This window comes from Notothenia rossii (assembly GCF_949606895.1).
Source record: "Notothenia rossii genome assembly, chromosome: 1".
NCBI classification, from domain to species: Eukaryota; Metazoa; Chordata; class Actinopteri; order Perciformes; family Nototheniidae; genus Notothenia; species Notothenia rossii.
Window position 1 is genome coordinate 44,307,620 of NC_136912.1, and position 18,230 is coordinate 44,325,849.

Genomic DNA, 18,230 nt, shown 5'->3' on the forward strand with positions numbered 1-18,230 from the left:
GAACATCCTCTAATAAGCTCACTAAGCAAATATCAGTTCACAGAAATGTTATTTCATTTTTACAAGTGGTATGTTTGTATTGAACAGGTTATTAAACAGTGGAATAAAACTATTTTAAACTATTGTAAAGCACGGAAAATGTGTGTGTATTGAGATTAACCATTAAGATGACATACACATGAAGTCATAAACACTAACCCATATATTAGTTGTCTAACTTGAACCTAAAATACTTGTAGCCAGTCTCTGCATTCCCCTTACTGCACAAAAAGGGGAATGTCAACACAGACACCTGTCAGCCCGCACTCTGCTGTTCCTCAGCGCTGTTCCCCCTCCCTCCGGCTGAAATTATGAATGAAAAGCGTAGTAATCATAGATAACATGGCAGGGTCCGTGACAGTTTGTTTTCATCTGATTTCAAATAAACAAAGTCTTGGTTTTAAGAATATTAAACTTGTTTCGCCAAATTCAGATGATAAAAACAACTTTTAAGCTTGTAAAGGCATAATTACAAGCGGCAACTTAACGTCACAGCAGGCATAACAACAGCCGTTGTTTCTTGTGAGGGTTTCCCCGAGAAACAAACACAATACACACAAATGCGTCAGATTATTTTGCGGTATTTGAAATCATGTACGCAGCTTGCGACGTAACTAGGAGTCTAGTGGACGGTATCAGTACTACAAGTAAAACAATTTTTTTTTTTTTTTTTTTTTTTATTAATTACGTTGTTTATAAATTAATCTGAGGCATGCGGGCCGCCATTTGCCCATCCCTGATCTAGAGAATTCGAACGGCACTTATCATGGCTGCCACTGAGGGACTTCCGGGTCATTTCACTCGGTTAGGAAGGTTCCTAAGCTAAATGGACTATTCGACTGCAGCCCATGGCTGCCATGGTTGCCCTTCTGTTTATTCTCCGCGGTGAACAGCATGTGCTCCTGCTGTATATCTCTTCGGTAGTGCACCAGCAGATGAAAAACACCCACCTCTCCGCCTCTTCCAAGGGACGAGGGAACCATGCGGAAGAGTTTCCGTTAAAAAAAAATTTCACCGGGCAACATGTCCGTTAAAGTTTAAAGAGCAACTTCCAGGTTAAAGACACCTGTGAATAAATGTGTAGGAAAATGATGAATACACTAGATTTTCAAAAAAATATACAGAAATATACACTACAGTGACATCTGGCGTCGTTTTTGTAAGAAATGTTCACTTCCGCATAAAAAAGCCTCGGCACGTGACCTCCCGCGTGTGACGTAACACGGGGGACACAAGGAGGAGAGCGGCCGGTGTAACATATTAATAAACATGGATCCCAATGCTAGTTTCAACACAGAAGACACAGAAGAAGTTGAACATGAATATTCGAATGCATATGACGGACCACAACCTTATAATTATGAGCCTGCTAGGCGTCCAAGAGACCAGGAGCAGCCAAGGATTAGAAGAAATAACGGCCATCGGTGAGAAATTGAGCTGTGGTGTGTGGAGAACCAGTGGAGAACTGGGCAGCTATCTTCGTGAGTGACCGGTGTTAGCTACAGAATGTTAGCTAACGTCACATCACAACATTGTAAAGTTAGCTATCATATATCAGGCTATAACTAAAGTAGCATTGATAATATAGTAACGTTACTGGCAGGACTGTTGATACTGATCCATAACAGAAACTAATGCACAAGTACAGTATCAGCCGTATCTCGCGTTACCTAATGCAACTCCACACTACGGTGCTGTGTACCGGAGGGGAGACGCGAGATACGGCTGATACTTGACGATCTGGCGGAGAAAGGTTGTGGAGCCTCCGTTGATATGTCGTTGTAAATGGCTTGATGGAAAGCAGTTCTGTAGTCGGGGAGGGTGCACAGCTGATTGCAGCAGGTGAGTGGAGGTTGAGCCGGGAGCCAGGAGTGACAGCCACCACGCACACACAAACAACACAGTACCGGAGGGGAGAGAGAGAGAGCAGCGAAGGGGGGGGAGATAGAAGTAATACGGTTTCCTGATAAAGCTGTGGAGAGTATGTGCTGCAGGGAGGTGGATGCACAACGCACCCAGGAACGAACGCTAGCTCCGGTCCTTTTTACTGTGGACTCGATGTCCTGACAGGCTGGTATTTGTGCAACCTGCACAAACACAATACTGCACCATGATTACAAATGGTGAAATGCAATGTAAAACTACCGAAAAATATCAGCTCCTTAAAACACAACCGCTCTACTCAACGCAACTCCACTATACCCGCGGTCAGAGAGCGGAGATGTGTCCCCTGTGTGATGTAATATGACGCGTTTGACGTATGACCTTAAAAAAAACCGTTTTTAAGAGCAGAGCTCAAAATTGCTCCTTTCCCTCTGAATTCCTGCCCTTATATCTCGTAAAACAAGTGTAATTTTCAAGCAAGTTTAAGCATAAATGTAGAAAAAATAAAAACCTGCAAGATGCTCTTTAAATCTTCCGGACAAAATTAGAAAAGTGCAGGTCAGAGGTCTTCTTTGTTATTTATTGAGCTTTAAAACAAATTGATAACGACTCTGTATAATAATATAAGAATAATAAACGGAGCCTCTCTTTTCCTCCCTCTCTTCTGACAGCCCAGCAGCTGATCTCTGAGCAGGAGACCTGGGGAGAGGGAGACGTGGGGAGAGGGAGGCGTGGGGAGAGGGAGGCGGGGCTATTTCATCGTTATCAGGGGCCTCATGTATAACGCCGTGCGTAGGATTGACGTGGGAAGTTTGCTTACCTAGTAGAAATCCGAAAAATAGGTCCATACATTTTCCGCCACTTTCCGATTCACCAACATTGCGTACCTGCGAGGAAAGTGCGTATGGTACTTCCTACGCCTGTTTCCCTTTATAAATCACAACCGACTCGAAATGCGGTGCAGCTTTTGCGGGCTTCACGTAACGCCCATGTTTGCCTATAAATAGTCAAAGAAACGCCCTTTCATTCATTCATTTTGACCAGTCTATGATTTTGACTGACTGCATGGAGAAGGTAGCAGGAAATGACGACAGAACAGCTAAAAAAGACATCTCACACCGTGTCAGATTTTGGTTATTTTGGAGAGGTTGAGATTTAACATATTGTTTGGTGGATGCAGTTTGAACCAGAGTAGCAGCATGGAGGTCGGATCGTCACCAAAATAAATAAATAAGTGGTCTGAAAAAGGTTAATGACAAAAAAAATACACATAGCCTTCCTCAGGCAGTGTGTGTGTACCGGGGACAGGAGACACCCCCTTGATGAGAAACTGTAAGAAATGATCGGGGAATCCCTCCGGAGTGGAGTCATGACGACTGGATCTGAATTATGTTTTTGTATTTGGCGGTTTGTGTCCCAGCTGTCGATCAGCTGTGCGCAGCGGCTCCACTGCAGCCTGTGCATCTCAACCCCCGACCCCCCTCCCGCAGCAACTCTTTATCCACCAGTTAAAGGAAATACAACTAATGTGTTGTGTTATATTAGCTGTACAATTTAACACATATGGTGCTCTTAGTTTCCATACCTCCTGTGTTTTACGAGCGACTTATCAAGTCTTGGCAAACGGAATAAAACACGATTAAACATGTATTAAACATATATTAAACCATGCTCGTATCTACAACCAACAGAAATGCAAAACGGTGTAAGTTAAGACGTAATTCTGTCCTCCTGCTTACCGCATCATTTATGAGAAAACATTTCATAACATTAACATAACATATTCGAGGTGGTTTTAAATAACCGTATTTATTTATTTCTCCCAGTTATGTTTTTGTGTGCGGTAGTCTTGAGGAGTCTCAAACAGGCGTTTGTTAAATCATTTTAAGATTGGCTTTAATCAATGTTTGAAAATGAATTCTTCATATATGATAAATGAGAGGTAACATTTTATTTATGGTATTATTTCCACATATTTCTCTCCATTCTTCTTTCTGCCAACGGTGTCGCAGTTTCTCGTCTCTCCTGTTTTTGTGCTTAGTGCGTACGCATGGGTTAGAGCAGGGGTCGGCAACCTTTTTGATATGAAGTGCCATTTAAAAAAAAATTGTTATCAGCGTGCCATTGATCGAGAATTGCAACGGCCTCCCAGAAGAGCTCGCCTCTCTCCAGTCATTTAAGCTAAAGTGGGTTATTGAACCTGAAGCTTGTTGTTTCTGCCCTCCTCGACTACGGTCTGGGAGCCGACAGGAAAGTTCAACACACCAACCCACAGATGGCCAGTCCGCCCCTTTGTAGCATATTATTTTGATGAGAGATGAGCAGATCGGCACTGGGCTTTCAACTAAATACACAGCCACGCAAAAACTGCGGCATTTGTACAGCTCCTTATGGATACTGCAATTTGTGAAGTGCTTTCCTCCGTGGTGAAACGATCAGTACTGCACCACGGAGGAAAGCGGCAGAAAGTCACCTGGAGTCAATGAGAGCGGGGCTGCTTTGCGTGCATGGCTTCCTTCTGCAGGTAACTGAGCGTCCACGCAGCAGCGTGCGTTGACGCTTGGCGGTGGGCGTGTCTGAAGCTTGGGGAGTCAACGCGAGCAACGCAACCAACAACCAATCACATGAATCTCCCGCCCCCGACATACAAAGCAAAATGCTAGCATTCCATGCTAGCTATATATACTGTCTATGCCTGCTAGCTGTCCATTCAATGTTTAAACGAGGTACACTGGATATAAACTCCCCAAACAGGCGAAAACCTACCAGTTTCACCCACTATCTCTGCCACCTTCCTCCATGCCTGGCTCCTCCGGTTTGTATCCCGGTAGATGAACAGAGACTGATTATACAGCACCGGGTGATTCACTACTCGCAGCATACACGCGGTTTGATTGGCTAGCAGTTGTACTGGCAGATTTTCATAAACGGGATTTGACTGGCTGACGCTTCCGTGAGCAAAGCGTAGCTACGCTCCCCACAATGCAGTTCGGCGAAGCGTGACGTCACCCCATTCAAAGTGAATGGGCAGAAGCGTTGAAGCTTCAACGCACGGTGCTGTGTGGACGGGCCGTAACGGGGAGACGCGCTCTGGCGGCGGTCTCGTTCAGGATCCGAAAATACAATTTAAATATTTTGCACACTTACTTATTCCATTTATTCCTAGTGTGCCAGTGGTTACGGTGCTGCGTGCCAATGCTGGCCGGCACGCGTGCCAGGGGTTGCCGACCCCTGGGTTAGAGTTTGCGTGGAGGACCGCAAGTTTTCCCGTCAAGTTAGTATTTTATAAATCGCAAACATTGCGTAGAAACTGCCGTACACCATTTTTTGAGCGTATATCCCTTTATAAATGCCCCAGAAATTGATCGTATAGGGCGTAAACACAGAGCCGTTTGCCCCCCCAAAGCGTGCGTTTGCAGATCTATCCACCTTGGGACCCGTTATCGTTTGCGGGGTCCATTTCTATCGTTTTGTTACGGCCTCGTGTAAACGAAAGGGCTATACGCAAGAGAAACTATGCGGATACAACCCGTATCGTCCTTGTGTAAACGGGGTCTAAGTCCCTGCAGTATTCTACAGATGGGTTATTAGCAGTGGTGTAGTGGGGATTTTTTTACTGGGTGGACGGGGCGGGGGTGGTGGGTGGACGGGAGACACTATGGACGCGCTCGTGAACTGGGGGGTACACTGTGTGTGGACCTCTGTGTCGCCTGTCAGCGCAACTTGATGCCGTTTACATGATGCCGTTTAGACGTTATAATAATAAAGGGCGGTGCCGGCTGTCAGCAAACCGATCCGGCCTTTCTGCGCGACTGTCACTCAAATGCGGGACATAGTCTCAATTTGTGGGACGCGGGACAAATAATAAAAATGCTGTGTGTGCAGTCCCGCACAGTGCAGGACACCTGGTCACCCTACACACACACACGGTGCTGCCCCTCACACACACGCTTCAAATCAAGTTGCATAAATGCTTGAGCTACGTTTTTATTATAAATACTGTGAAATCTGCCTATTATGTTTTCGTCATTATTACAACAAACACACACTTGCAACTGATAACACTGGCAATGATTTTAGATTTATTAGACTATTCAAAAAAGAAATCATGCTTCAAATAAGTGGGGGTACGGCGTACCCCGCGTCCAACGCCTACTACACCACTGGTTATTAATTAAACAAATGGTGAGAAATATATCTAAAAATATGTTGCATACTTCAATAAAATAGGTGATTCATTATAAAAACTTGCAACAACAGCAGTATAGTCATTTCAGATGTGTGTTACTGCAGAACTTCAAACAAGAAATGAATAAAGAGTGTACCTGCTCCGAGCTGAGCCGCCTCCTCCAGCTCTTTCTGAGTCTTGGCCGATGCAATGGCCTCTGGGAGTTTGAGTGTGAAAGGCAGGACATCCCTAAGTGAAGATGAACAGCCAATAATGTTATAGAAAATAAACATTAAATCAAATCAAAGTTTATTTATATAGTCTTATTCCACAGGCAATAAGTTAAACTACTGTTAAACACCTGAACTAAGAACATCCATTACATTCATCTGTTTGCAACTTACACATTGTGTATCACTTGTATATAGACTCTGGCACTACTTCTATTCTATTTTATTTTATTGTATTTACTTGCACTATTCTATCTGTTTTATTGTGTTGCACTGTTGGAGGAGCCTGAGTGCTTACTCTGCAAACGCTATTTTTATCAAAGTAGTTTCCATCTTTAAATCTGAAGGTGTTTTTGGGACATTGTAATAAAAACGAAAGCAGTGGAAGGGGGCACATTTTCCATGAAAGAAACTCAGATTTAAATCCAAAATTAGACTAAGGGTGTATATTCACGAGAAATAAAAATCACACATTTACAAGAAAGAAACTTGAATATTCTCTGAGAATAAAGTCATGAATTAACAAGTTAATAAACCAAATTGACGTTGATGACCAAATATATTGTAATTTAAGGGCTGATTTTGAAATAAGGAAATAATTAGTGTGAATGCTGTTTACAGCATTCCACTATAGTTCTTCAAATCAAATATTCAGCTTTTTAAACTTTTTTTTAACATTGAAGTCAATGGGAGATGCCTTCAAATCCACTTTTGCTACACTTTGCGCCAAATGCTTCTCCTTACACATAATTTCAGGTACACACTTCATTCCAACTTTCAAATGATCACAAGGCCGTCAGCTATTCAATTCCTATTCAGATTTTTGATATCTTTTAAACTTTTTGAGATATTGAATTTAGTTTGGAGCTTGGTAGAGAGGCCTTTTTCAGATTTTAACATTACAGTGGATGGAGCAGCTTGTTAAGTCTAGAGTGCTTTGATCTCAAAACAGAGTGGAGCAGTGCTTAAAATTCTCCCCCAAAAATGTTTTAAACTTGCCATAATTCCCAAACCCTACACTCCTCAGACATATTTTTTCATGAAAAATGTAGGAAAACCTCTCCTAGGTTGTAAAATAAAAAAAGAATTAGAAAACAATTTAAACAAAATGCCTCTTGAGGGCATGAAAAGACAAAAAGTCCAGCTAGCTCCCAATTGACCTTTCGCAAAGCCACGCCCCTAAATGCCCGTTGTCCAATCATATTCGATCACGTGCGCGGCTCCCTGTGGAAGTCCGACAAGCTTAGCATTCAAATTAATTCCGAAAATGGTGAAGCGTTGTGCTTATGGTCTTTGCAAATCGGATAGCAGATATCCCATAAGCTTGGGGGGGGGGGGTGATATTTTACCCATTTCCTAAACCCAAAACCCGAGAGGCGAGATGCCGCCAGTGGATAAAGAAATGCGGCAGGCCCCATGCCCAGCTGAATATGGCGAATATCAACAAACACAAATACGTTTGCTCCAAGGTAAATACGTGCTAACGTAGCTAGCTAGCTAGCAAAGATTACATTCACAAATTAACTAACTAATTTAATTAACTAATTTCACTAACTAACGTAAGCTAAAGTCACACGACTACAGCTGTAAGCTGTGTGCTTATTGGTCGTTTTGACCATGTATATCACTTGATGCATAATAATGTCTGAACAGCTGAGCTCCGTTATTAGTCTACCTGTGGTCAAAGTACAAACAAGAAAGCCAACAGGCAATCATTCATTTATATTTTTGCTTTAATCTTTGTAGCATTTTGTTAATGGAAAGCCTACTGCCGACTTCCCTAATCCTGCTGCACAAGTGGGCACCCCGACCCCCACAAAGGAACAACAAGGTGGATGCAGAAAGCCACCAAGGAAACGGTAGTTAACTTTAGACAAACTACAACATTTAATGCCTCTTGTGATTGTATTGTTTTATTCCAAAAATAATAATAATAATTCCGTCGAATTTGACATACAGCTCATGTGGTTTTTCACTCTTGCACTGCAACCTGTATGCAAGTGCCTCTATTGATGTTGTGCCTCCCTCTTTTCTAATGTTTATACTGTGGATATAACCCTCCATAGCGTATTGTAGCCCCTTTTGTCGGGACCTGGAGGATATTGCTGCGTTATTGCTCCAAAATGAGTCTGTTAAGGCGACTCCGACGTTACGGAGATCCTCCATTATGGCTTTGTTTAACGCATCTGGCTCTCAGCTTGTCGGACTAGCAACAGTAACCAAGGGGGGGCGTGGCTTTGCGAAAGGTCAATTGATTCCCATGTTAAGAACATCCGGATCTTTCTTCAGAACAGAGTGAAGTGCACTTTAGACAAACTGCTCTCCTCTTCACATTTACCACACAAAACCCAAAAAAAAAACATATTTCAGTTCATTGGGGTTCCCTGATGCTCAAGGCCTGGTAATATTTTGATGGGAGCCATATTTTTTGAACAGGTGGCAAAATTGTCAGATATACTCCTCAATGCATTCTTATGGGACTCAGTGCTGCAGTTGGTTGTCATGGTGTTGCTGGGCAGATTGGACACACACACACACACACACACACACACACACACACACACACACACACACACACACACACACACACACACACACACACACACACACACACACACACACACACACACACACACACACACACACACACACACACACACACACACACACACACACACACACACACACACACACACACACACACACACACACACACACACACACACACACACACACACACACACACACACACACACCATCGTTTTTGAACGGGTGGCAAAATGGTCAGATATACAACTCAATGCATTCTTATGGGACGCAGTGCTGCAGTTGGTTGTCTTTGATCTCTGGACACACACACAGGTGTTATGATTGGGTGTTATGAGTAGGTGCTCAGGAACAGAAACAAACACTGACAGACTGGACTTTAACAGACTGTCTCAGCCTATTATTTTCTGTCTGATGGAGACTTCATACAGACTTCAACAGGTTACACATATTTTATACTTTATTGGTAACGTATGGTTTTAGTCGAAAGGTTTGCGGTCAAAATATTCTGCTGCTTTCCCAAGCCTTTTTACTTTCTTTTCTCATCTTAATACAAATTCATTCACTACTACTTACATCTGATATTTAACTCCTTCAGCCTATTTTCAGCTGCAGAAACCATTCAACTATTACATTATTCAGCTATTTCAGGACATCAAGGCTATACATGTTGTGGTTTATACCTTTTTTTAAACCTTTTCTTTTAAATATTAAGCTTTTTCTGCATTTTTGTAGCTAAAAGCAGATACCATTCAGCTAATAACATATTCAGCTTTTTCTGCATTTTCAGCTAAATTCAGCCATAAATGTTCACAGTTTACAGCATTCGCACGCATTTTCTGCAGGAAATGCATTTTCTAGTGGTGATTAAAGCACAGACTGCTGTGAATTGGGCCTATTCAGAATAAAACAAAAATGAACCAGATATTAGCATTAGCAATCCCCTTGCTTTGTACTTCTTCTTTTTTTTACAAAAATGTTTGTGATATACCTTCATAGTTGAATCACCCTCCTATCATAGACGAATAAACGGAGAGATAAAAAAAAAAACAATTCTCTGGTGTTTTACCTGCTTATACAGTAGAAAGCCACGAGGCGAAACAGATCCGCAAAGCTGATCCCAGATTCCTCAAGAGAAAAGGCTGTAAGACACAAAATATGTGCACTTATATTTAATAGAAAGACGTTGTTGATTATGTGGCATTTACTTTTTCACATTTAATATTCAGCCACTATTTCAAGAAAGTATGCTGGATGATCAATGAGAAATAAAAATGACTACAGAATTTAATTTCCAAAAGAAGCATTTTGTGCACAAGTAAAACTTAGCAAAGCAGTTGGTCAGACTAAACTGGAGAGCAACTGACCCACATCTGACGCAGGCCAAAGACAAACCATCCCCCCCCTCCCACCTCCTCCCATGTGTGCTGTCATTTCAGCAGGAAACATCCACAGCTGGTGTGTGGTCACACTCTGGCTCTGTCACAGCTCCAGGACTAATCCCAAGTACTGCTGCAAAGCTCAATGTTGGTCTAAATATTGTCAAAGCACAGGTACAAATATGATGACAATCTTTGTTTTTGTGTAATGAGATCACTAATGTTAGACACTATAATGTTTTTTATTCGTTCTGTATGGAATTATTGTCATTTTTTAAGTGCAAGTATAACCAAACACACGCACGCACGCAAGAACACACAATCAGTCCAAACTGTCTTCACTCTGGCCATGTGGTTTTATTTCTTATTAACGTAGAGGAAATGACATCATTAACTCTCAAACCTCGAGTACAGTATGACTGCAGAGGTGTCTGTGGCTGAGTGAGACATAATCAGCGGACCAAAGGAAATCGAAAGACCACAATTAAGGAACTGAGTCCAACAGATCAAACATGGACCAGCTCTCCTCAACCCTAAATTATAATATAATCCCTTTTAATAAAACCTTTTTCTCCTCTCCTGCAGAACATCTAGAGCTGATTCCTTTACACCAGCTTGGCCAATAGTAAAATATACTTTCTTTATCTTTTCCTCCTTGTTTTTTTCATGTAAGGATTACTTATGTTTGTCATAAATACTGTGAAAAATGATAATAAGAAAGGTAATACACTGGTTGCTTACTGTACTGGCTCTCTCTGACAGGGAGGTGGCTGATGGGAGTTCCGCTCTGATCCTCCTTCAGACGCACAGACAGAATCTTCCTCTGTAAAGCTGCCGACTTCCTCACCAGGAACACCTGAACCATGAAGGGTTGGGGTTAGGACATCATGAAATATAATTCAACCTTAAAAGATGTGTCCGTCAGCATGGTGGCCCCTCACCCCCGGGGGCTGTGTGAGCAGAATGCGAGTGGCCTCCTCCTCACTGACGGCCAGCAGCAGCCACACCGGGTGGGTCTGAGTCAGTCGCTCCAACACGCTCATCCTCCTGCGCAGCGAGTCGTACCCAGAATCCCTTTCACCCCCCAGACCGGCACAGCTGGGGGACTGCAGGTAAACACCGCACACTTCAGCCTCCAGCCTGGCAGAGAGAAGAAGAAGAAGAAGAAGAAGAAGATTTTGATTTTTAAAACAAATTTTATTTCCATTTGTTTTAACTATACACCGAAACAAAAAACAAAAAACATTTACACAAATCAAATAAATAAACAGATTTTCACGTCTACCAAATAAATGTCATTTGAAAACGTTTTACCCATTTCAAAACATCATCTTTTACACACTTTAAAAACAAAAAAATTCACCTACCCTTTAAAACTTCAATATTAGAGAGTCATTTTCCCCCAGTGAGCACAGAACCTGCCCAACAGCCCACACATCCAGAAACCCCTGTAGATGATTGATCAGCGTATAGTATGCATGCTCCACCCTCAGACGCGCTGCCACCAGCCCCCTCAGACAGAGCACTGCATCCGTCCACCCTACTCCAGCAAGTTTGTTCTTCCTACTTTTCCAGATTGCTAATTTTGCATTAGCAAACAAGAAATTGATCAATAGTAGGATTTCCTTCTTTTTCAGGATGTATTTGGGGCCATGGACAAAAAGTGGTATGGAGAAAACCTCCCCGAACCCCTCCACCCACTCCTGTAACATTTTTTTAAGACCAGCCAACCGGGGACAGGACACCACTAAATGCTCCAATGTTTCTGCCATAAAACAGAACGGACAGCCCCCCCTTGTGCCTGGGTCAAAATGAGCCCTGTATTTGTTAGTGGCTATTGCACCGTGTATAATTCTCCATTGGATGTCAGCCATCCGTTTTTCAACGGGAGACTTATACAGGATCCGCCAGCTGCCCTGAGGGGAAGAGCCCAAACCAAACACATCTGTCCACCTCGACTCTCTGACGCCTGCGAGCGAGCTGAGGTTTAGCACCTTTACGCAGCTAAGATATAGCTTCTTCCCATTGCAGGAGCTGAACATTCCAGGTGTTAGAGTCCCCAGTGATAGCAGGAGACCATCCTCCTCTCTCCATTCCCTCACCGCAGGACCCACACTCAAGGCAGGAAAAACATAATCATGTCCCTTTCTCCACTGGTCGGCCAGATCTGCATCCAGAGCAAAAGTCCGGTGGGATGGCGACAGCGACTGCCACACCTCTTCTACCAGGTTCTCCAGAACTCGAGTTGATCGAATGCCCGTCACCTCAGCCAGTTTTTCTGTGGAGATCCCTGTCAAATGGCCAAGTTTTACCACTCCCGCTTCAATGAACGCATTTTTTAGGGCGGCTGAAGAGAAAATGGTTCCGGAAAGAAAACCAGTGTCAAACAGGGGCTCCTCAAACAGCCACATCCCAGGCCGGGGGTCGGGTGGTCTGGTAAAACTCAGAATCTTCCAGGCATTGATGACTGAGCAGTAAAAAGGTGCAAGTCCAGTTATCTTGTACGCAGGGGCCTTCAGCAGAAACAGGTTTTTATCAAAACCAAAGCCCCCTGCCCTCCAGAGCAACAGCCGGGCCATAGCCAGCCAACAGGGAGAGGCACCATACAGCAGCCGCTGAGCTGCCTGCAGTCTAAAAGCAGCAGTCCTCGCAGTAATGTCCACAAGGCCCTGCCCCCCCTCCGCCACAGGGAGGTACAGGACCGATGCTGGCACCCAGTGATGACCCGACCAGAAGAAATCCACGAGGAGCCGCTGCAGTTGTTTCATGAGGCCCGGCGGTGGGGTTAACACCTGGAGTCTGTGCCACAAAGATGAGGCAACCAGATTGTTGGCTACAAGAACTCTTCCCCTGTAGGACAGCTGGGGTAGCAGCCATTTCCATTTAGCTAATTTTGCTCGCACCTTTCCCAGCAATCCCTCCCAGTTCTGTGCCACCATGTCCTCAGACCCCAACCAAACTCCCAGGACCTTTAAACCCTCGTTTCCCCAGCTGAGGTTACCAGGAAGACTGGGCCTATTTTCTAAACTCCACTGACCTACCAAAACTGCCTCACTCTTCTCCCAGTTAACTTTGGCTGAGGCAGCCTTCCTATACAAAACTAAACTGTCCTGTAGCTCCTGGATATCTCGCTGACCCTGGATAAAAACACTGACATCATCAGCATAAGCTGATACAACCACCGGGGGGGCCTGAGCTGACACTGGCAGACTCAGGCCCCTCAGCCGGTTTCTAAGCCTGCACAAAAGTGGCTCGATGGCAATACTATATAATAGGCCTGAGATAGGGCAGCCCTGCCTGATCCCCCTTTTAACTGGTACAGGTCTGCTCAGCCCTCCCCCCACTTTCACAACACAACATGCATCACTGTACAAACACTTCACCCAGGACAAAAAATGCTCCCCAACACCAAAAGCCTGCAATGTGGCAGCCAGAAAAGTGTGATCCACACGATCAAAGGCCTTCTCTTGGTCAATAGAAATAATACCAACATTTATATTGTACAGTTTGCAAACATCAAAAGTGTCTCTCATCAAAAACAAATTGTCCACAATTGATCTGCCAGGGATGCAATGTTTGATCAGTACCAACAAGAAGTTCGATAAAACACTTCAGTCTGTTAGCTAAAACCTTTGACAGTATCTTATAGTCCATACATAAGAGAGCCACAGGTCTCCAATTCTTCAGCAGGGTTAGATCTCCTTTCTTAGGCAACAGTGAAATCACTGCACGCCTACAGGAAGCTGGAAGAGTCCCTTTCCCAAAGGACTCCATCAATACATCCAACAAATCATGTCCTAGAATGCTCCAAAAATGTTTAAAAAAGTCTGCAGGTAAACCGTCTATGCCCGGAGCCTTGCCGGAGGCCATCTGTGTCACCGCAGAGGTCAGTTCCTCCAGCGTAATGTCAGAGCCCAAGGTGTCACTTTCGGCTGGACTCAGCTGTGGAAGACCCTGAAAAAGTTCATCAGCGGCTTCCACGTCGCAACCTTCGGCTTTGAACAGGTCCGTGTAGAAGGACACTGCATGTCTCCTCATCTCAGCAGGTTCAGAGGTTACCTGTCCATCGGGAAGACGCAGACATACCATCTGCTTCCTTTGGCCCACAGACCTCTCCAGGTTGAAGAAAAAGGTGGTTGGTGCATCAATGTCTCTCATGGAAGTAAAACAGGCTCTAATCAGAGCTCCCTTGGCTTTCTCCTGAAGAAAACAGTTAAGCTGTTGTTGTTTTAGGAGGGACTGCTCTATATTTCAAGCAGACACACTCTCTAACTCTCTGATCTCTCTCTCTAACTGCTCTATAGCTCTCCTAGTGTTTGCAGTGGAGTAGGCTGTATACTGTTGACAGAACACTCTAATCTGAGCCTTTCCTACCTCCCACCACTGACTCAGGGAGGGAAAAGACTCTTTCTTTGATTTCCAGTTGATCCAAAACAATTTAAAATTCTCACAGAAAATCAAATCTTGTAAAATGTTAACATTAAACTGCCAGAACGATCTAGGTTTCTCTGTGTTGGATAAAACCAAATCCAAAGAAACTAGCTGATGATCTGTAAAACCAACAGGTTGGATGTGACAGTTCACTGCACGAGTAATAAAAGAAGAAGACATGTAAAATCTGTCTAGCCTGGCTGCACTGACGCCCCCATCTAGCATTCTCATCCAGGTGTATTGTTTAACGGAGGGATGCTTCATCCTCCACACATCCACGAAGTCAGCCTCTCTTATCACCTGTGACAGTAAAAGGGACGACTGAGGATGAGGCTCCCGTCCTATTCTGTCTAAAGTGACATTAGTGCAAACGTTCCAGTCCCTTCCCAGTATAACACACTCCCCCTGTACACTAGTGTCTAGCTTGTCTTTTAATAACTGAAACACAGATACACGTGCAGGGCCCTGATTGGGTGCATACACATTAATAAAAGTGAAACTGAACTCTAACAGTTCCACTTTCACCATCAAGGCTCTACCTGCCACTATCTCAGTGCTGGATAAAAATCTTTACATTTAGAGAGGGGGAGAATAAAACAGCTACTCCAGCACTAAGGTTTGAGCCATGACTGAGTACATACTGACCCCCCCACCACATCCCCCAGTCCATCTCATTCAGGCTATCACTGTGCGTTTCCTGCAGAAATATCAAATCTAATTTTTTCTGATTAAAGACTTCTAACACTAAAGCTCTTTTCTGTGCACTTCTACCCCCGTTCATGTTCAAGGAAGCAACCCTTAAAGCCTGCATTAGAGGAAGGAGACAGAGAGAAAGAACAGACAGATACACACAGCAGAGAGGAGACACCCAGTGTTGCATGATCATGTTGAAATTATTTAGACCTTTTCAGTTTCTTCCCTCTTTTGCTTCCTGTCGTATCTTTTTTCACAGCAGTTACATGCCTCCTGAGACGATAACGTTTCTTTTCATCCAGCACGTCTAACCCTACAACTTTCTGAAGAGTTCTCACTGTATGAAGAAACTTGTCAATGTCAGGGAAAAAATCTCTCACTTCCACTGACTTGCCAAAAGACTCGTCTAAAAAGACATTAATCTCTTCCAAAGAATATATCTCTGCGTTCTGAGAGAAGACTATCTGCAACTGAACCACAGTCAGAATCCCCCTCACCGTCTGTGTCCATCTCTGTCACCTCATTATTGTCTGCAGCCTGTTGAAGCTCATTTTTCCGCCCAGAGCCAGACGGCAGCTCCTTCTGTGTGCCAACAGCCTCTACCTGTCCCACAGCACCAGTCCTCACCTGTCCTGCTACATCATCTCTCACCCGTTTACCTGTTTCCACATTTTTTCCTCTCACACTCACCACACTCTCTACAGTCCCTGTTTCATCTCTCACGATATTCATCCCTACTTCCTCCGCAGCCACCGGGGCCCCGGCGGGTGCAGCAGCAGCCCCCGCGACACCGGGTCCCGCTGCCGCGGACCAGGCCGCCCCGGGCTCGGCCGCCACAGCGGCCCCGGCCGCCCCCCGGCTCGGCCGCCCCCCGGCTCGGCCGCCCCAGCGGCCCCCGGCTCGGCTGCCCCAGCGGCTCCCGGCCCGGCCGCCCCCGGCTCGGCTGCCCCGGCGGCCCCCGGCTCGGCGGCCCCGGGCCCAGCCGCACCCGGCGGAGCGGCGTGCCGTCTCTGTGGACATGCAACACGTTTGTGACCCGACTCCCCGCACTCAAAACACTTTACGCTCCCTGAGCTCGCATAAAGCATATAAAAACCCTCTTCGTGCTTCACCCTGAAGGACACATCTAGTGTCTGAGTGGGACAATTCAGAAACATGAAAACCTGTCTCCGCAGAGAATGGACATGTTTTAACTTTTCATCCTTACACCCCAGAGCAACAGTGCGGAGACTACTGGCAAACTTACCAAAACGCTTCAGCTCCCGTTCCAGCGCCTCATTCGGGATGAACGGAGGAACGCCAGACACAGTGATCCGCGTGGACGGTGTCGCCAGCGGTGAAACTTGAATGTATTCCTCGTTTAGCATTAATCCGCTCTCGATAAGTTCCGTCACATATTTCTGGTCTTTCAAAAAGACCACGACCGCTTTGTTCATGCGGGAAGCATAGGAGATATTTACATGACCGACCTGATCCCCCGCAGCCAGCAGCACCTGCTCCACTGTGCTTGCGGCCTGAGCCACCAGCCGCACTCCGTGTCTCAGAGACACCGGCGGCGCCCCGGAGGACGCCATCCCCGCCACGAGGCACGGAAAAACACTAAATTAACAAATTAACCGTACTTGCAAAGGGTACAAAATCCCAACGAAAGATCATACAGTTAAAGAAACGATTGAAACAGAAACAAAAGAGTTAAAGTTTAAATTCCCTCTTCCCTCTTCAAACACACATCCACCACCGAAGAAGAAGAAGAAGATACAATGAAACACTTTTGCCATCTGCTGGTGAAAGTGAGTACCTATGTGTCAGAGGCTTTTATAAATACTGTCCAAAGACAATTCATTATTATTATTATTATTATTATTAATTATCCCCGTTTAAAAAAGATGTAGCAGTAATTTGATTATATATATTTTTTAAATGTAACTGTAAGGAAACACAGTTACACTTTCCTGTATCTTGATTGTGTAATCCCACTACATGTAATCCGTTAATCCCAAAACCTGTTTATTACCATACATTCTTAGAAAGAGAAAACATGTTTTGTGAGGTCACAGTGATCTTGACCTTTGATAATCATACATGTAATCAGTTCATGCGGATGTTTGCGCCATTTTCTCCAAGCATTCCTTAATTATCCCATTCCTGAGAATGTGACGGACGGATCAAAACGATAAAGAGTAAATCAAACATTCTTACCCCTGTAAATCCATGGGCTCTTTGTCAAACGTTAGAGGGGTCTGCACCATCTCTCGCTTCAGCTCCCCGATCTCAGACGCAAACGTGTCAATCAGCTGGAGGGAGACAGAATGAGAGGCTTGACTGATGAGGAAACATAAGAAGGAGAAGAGGAGGGGGAACAGCTGTAAACGAAACCGACAGCAATGCTAAACGATAAACTAGGAAGCAAGGAACAGAGAGTGGGGGACGGAGGGCTGGTAACTGTTCTCCCTGTGCATGGACCTCCTTTACTACAGGCAGGAAACATGGAAACAAAGCATTGTCAAAAATGACTCATATCAACTTCCACTGGGAAACGGGAAATTCAGTCTGGGAAGGAAGGCTTCAAAGATCGAACCTCCTGTATCATTCATGACGGGCTATTTTCAGGCTGACAGGGACAAGGAGAGTCTTACAAATACATGTTATAGAACTCCTTATTCAACAGCGTGAACAGTTGAAAGGAAATCTACTGACAGTGTAGGATTGTGTCATCATTTTTAGACCACAACTATTTAAGGATTATAATACTGCTGACACAGATATTACATTTGTTTTACATCCACACAAAGGATATCAAAACACTCCTGTGGTCGGATGTAGAAATTAAGGAGACGATGAACATGAAGTATAGTTAGT

The 18,230-nt window shown here is 44.5% G+C and overlaps 2 protein-coding genes across 5 annotated transcripts in view; one reads left to right on the forward strand and one right to left on the reverse strand.

Moving 5' to 3' along the window:
- LOC307022024 (uncharacterized protein) overlaps nt 1-18,230 on the forward strand; it is a 260,282-nt gene that overhangs the window by 21,123 nt on the left and 220,929 nt on the right. The window lies entirely within an intron of this gene.
- The window catches only part of LOC307023922 (ras and Rab interactor 2-like), a 91,720-nt gene that overhangs the window by 19,039 nt on the left and 54,451 nt on the right, over nt 1-18,230 (reverse strand). For 3 of the 4 annotated variants that reach the window (XM_079657609.1, XM_079657608.1, XM_079657610.1), the window contains exons 3-7: nt 17,571-17,665; nt 11,189-11,387; nt 10,989-11,103; nt 9,938-10,010; nt 6,249-6,340 (exon numbers count right to left, since the gene is read on the reverse strand). In XM_079657609.1, coding sequence (XP_079513735.1) covers nt 6,249-6,340; nt 9,938-10,010; nt 10,989-11,103; nt 11,189-11,387; nt 17,571-17,665 — 574 coding nt within the window. Of the gene's footprint in view, nt 1-6,248; nt 6,341-9,937; nt 10,011-10,988; nt 11,104-11,188; nt 11,388-16,617; nt 17,122-17,570; nt 17,666-18,230 lie in introns of those variants that run through there. The other variant, XM_079657611.1, reaches the window with a different exon arrangement.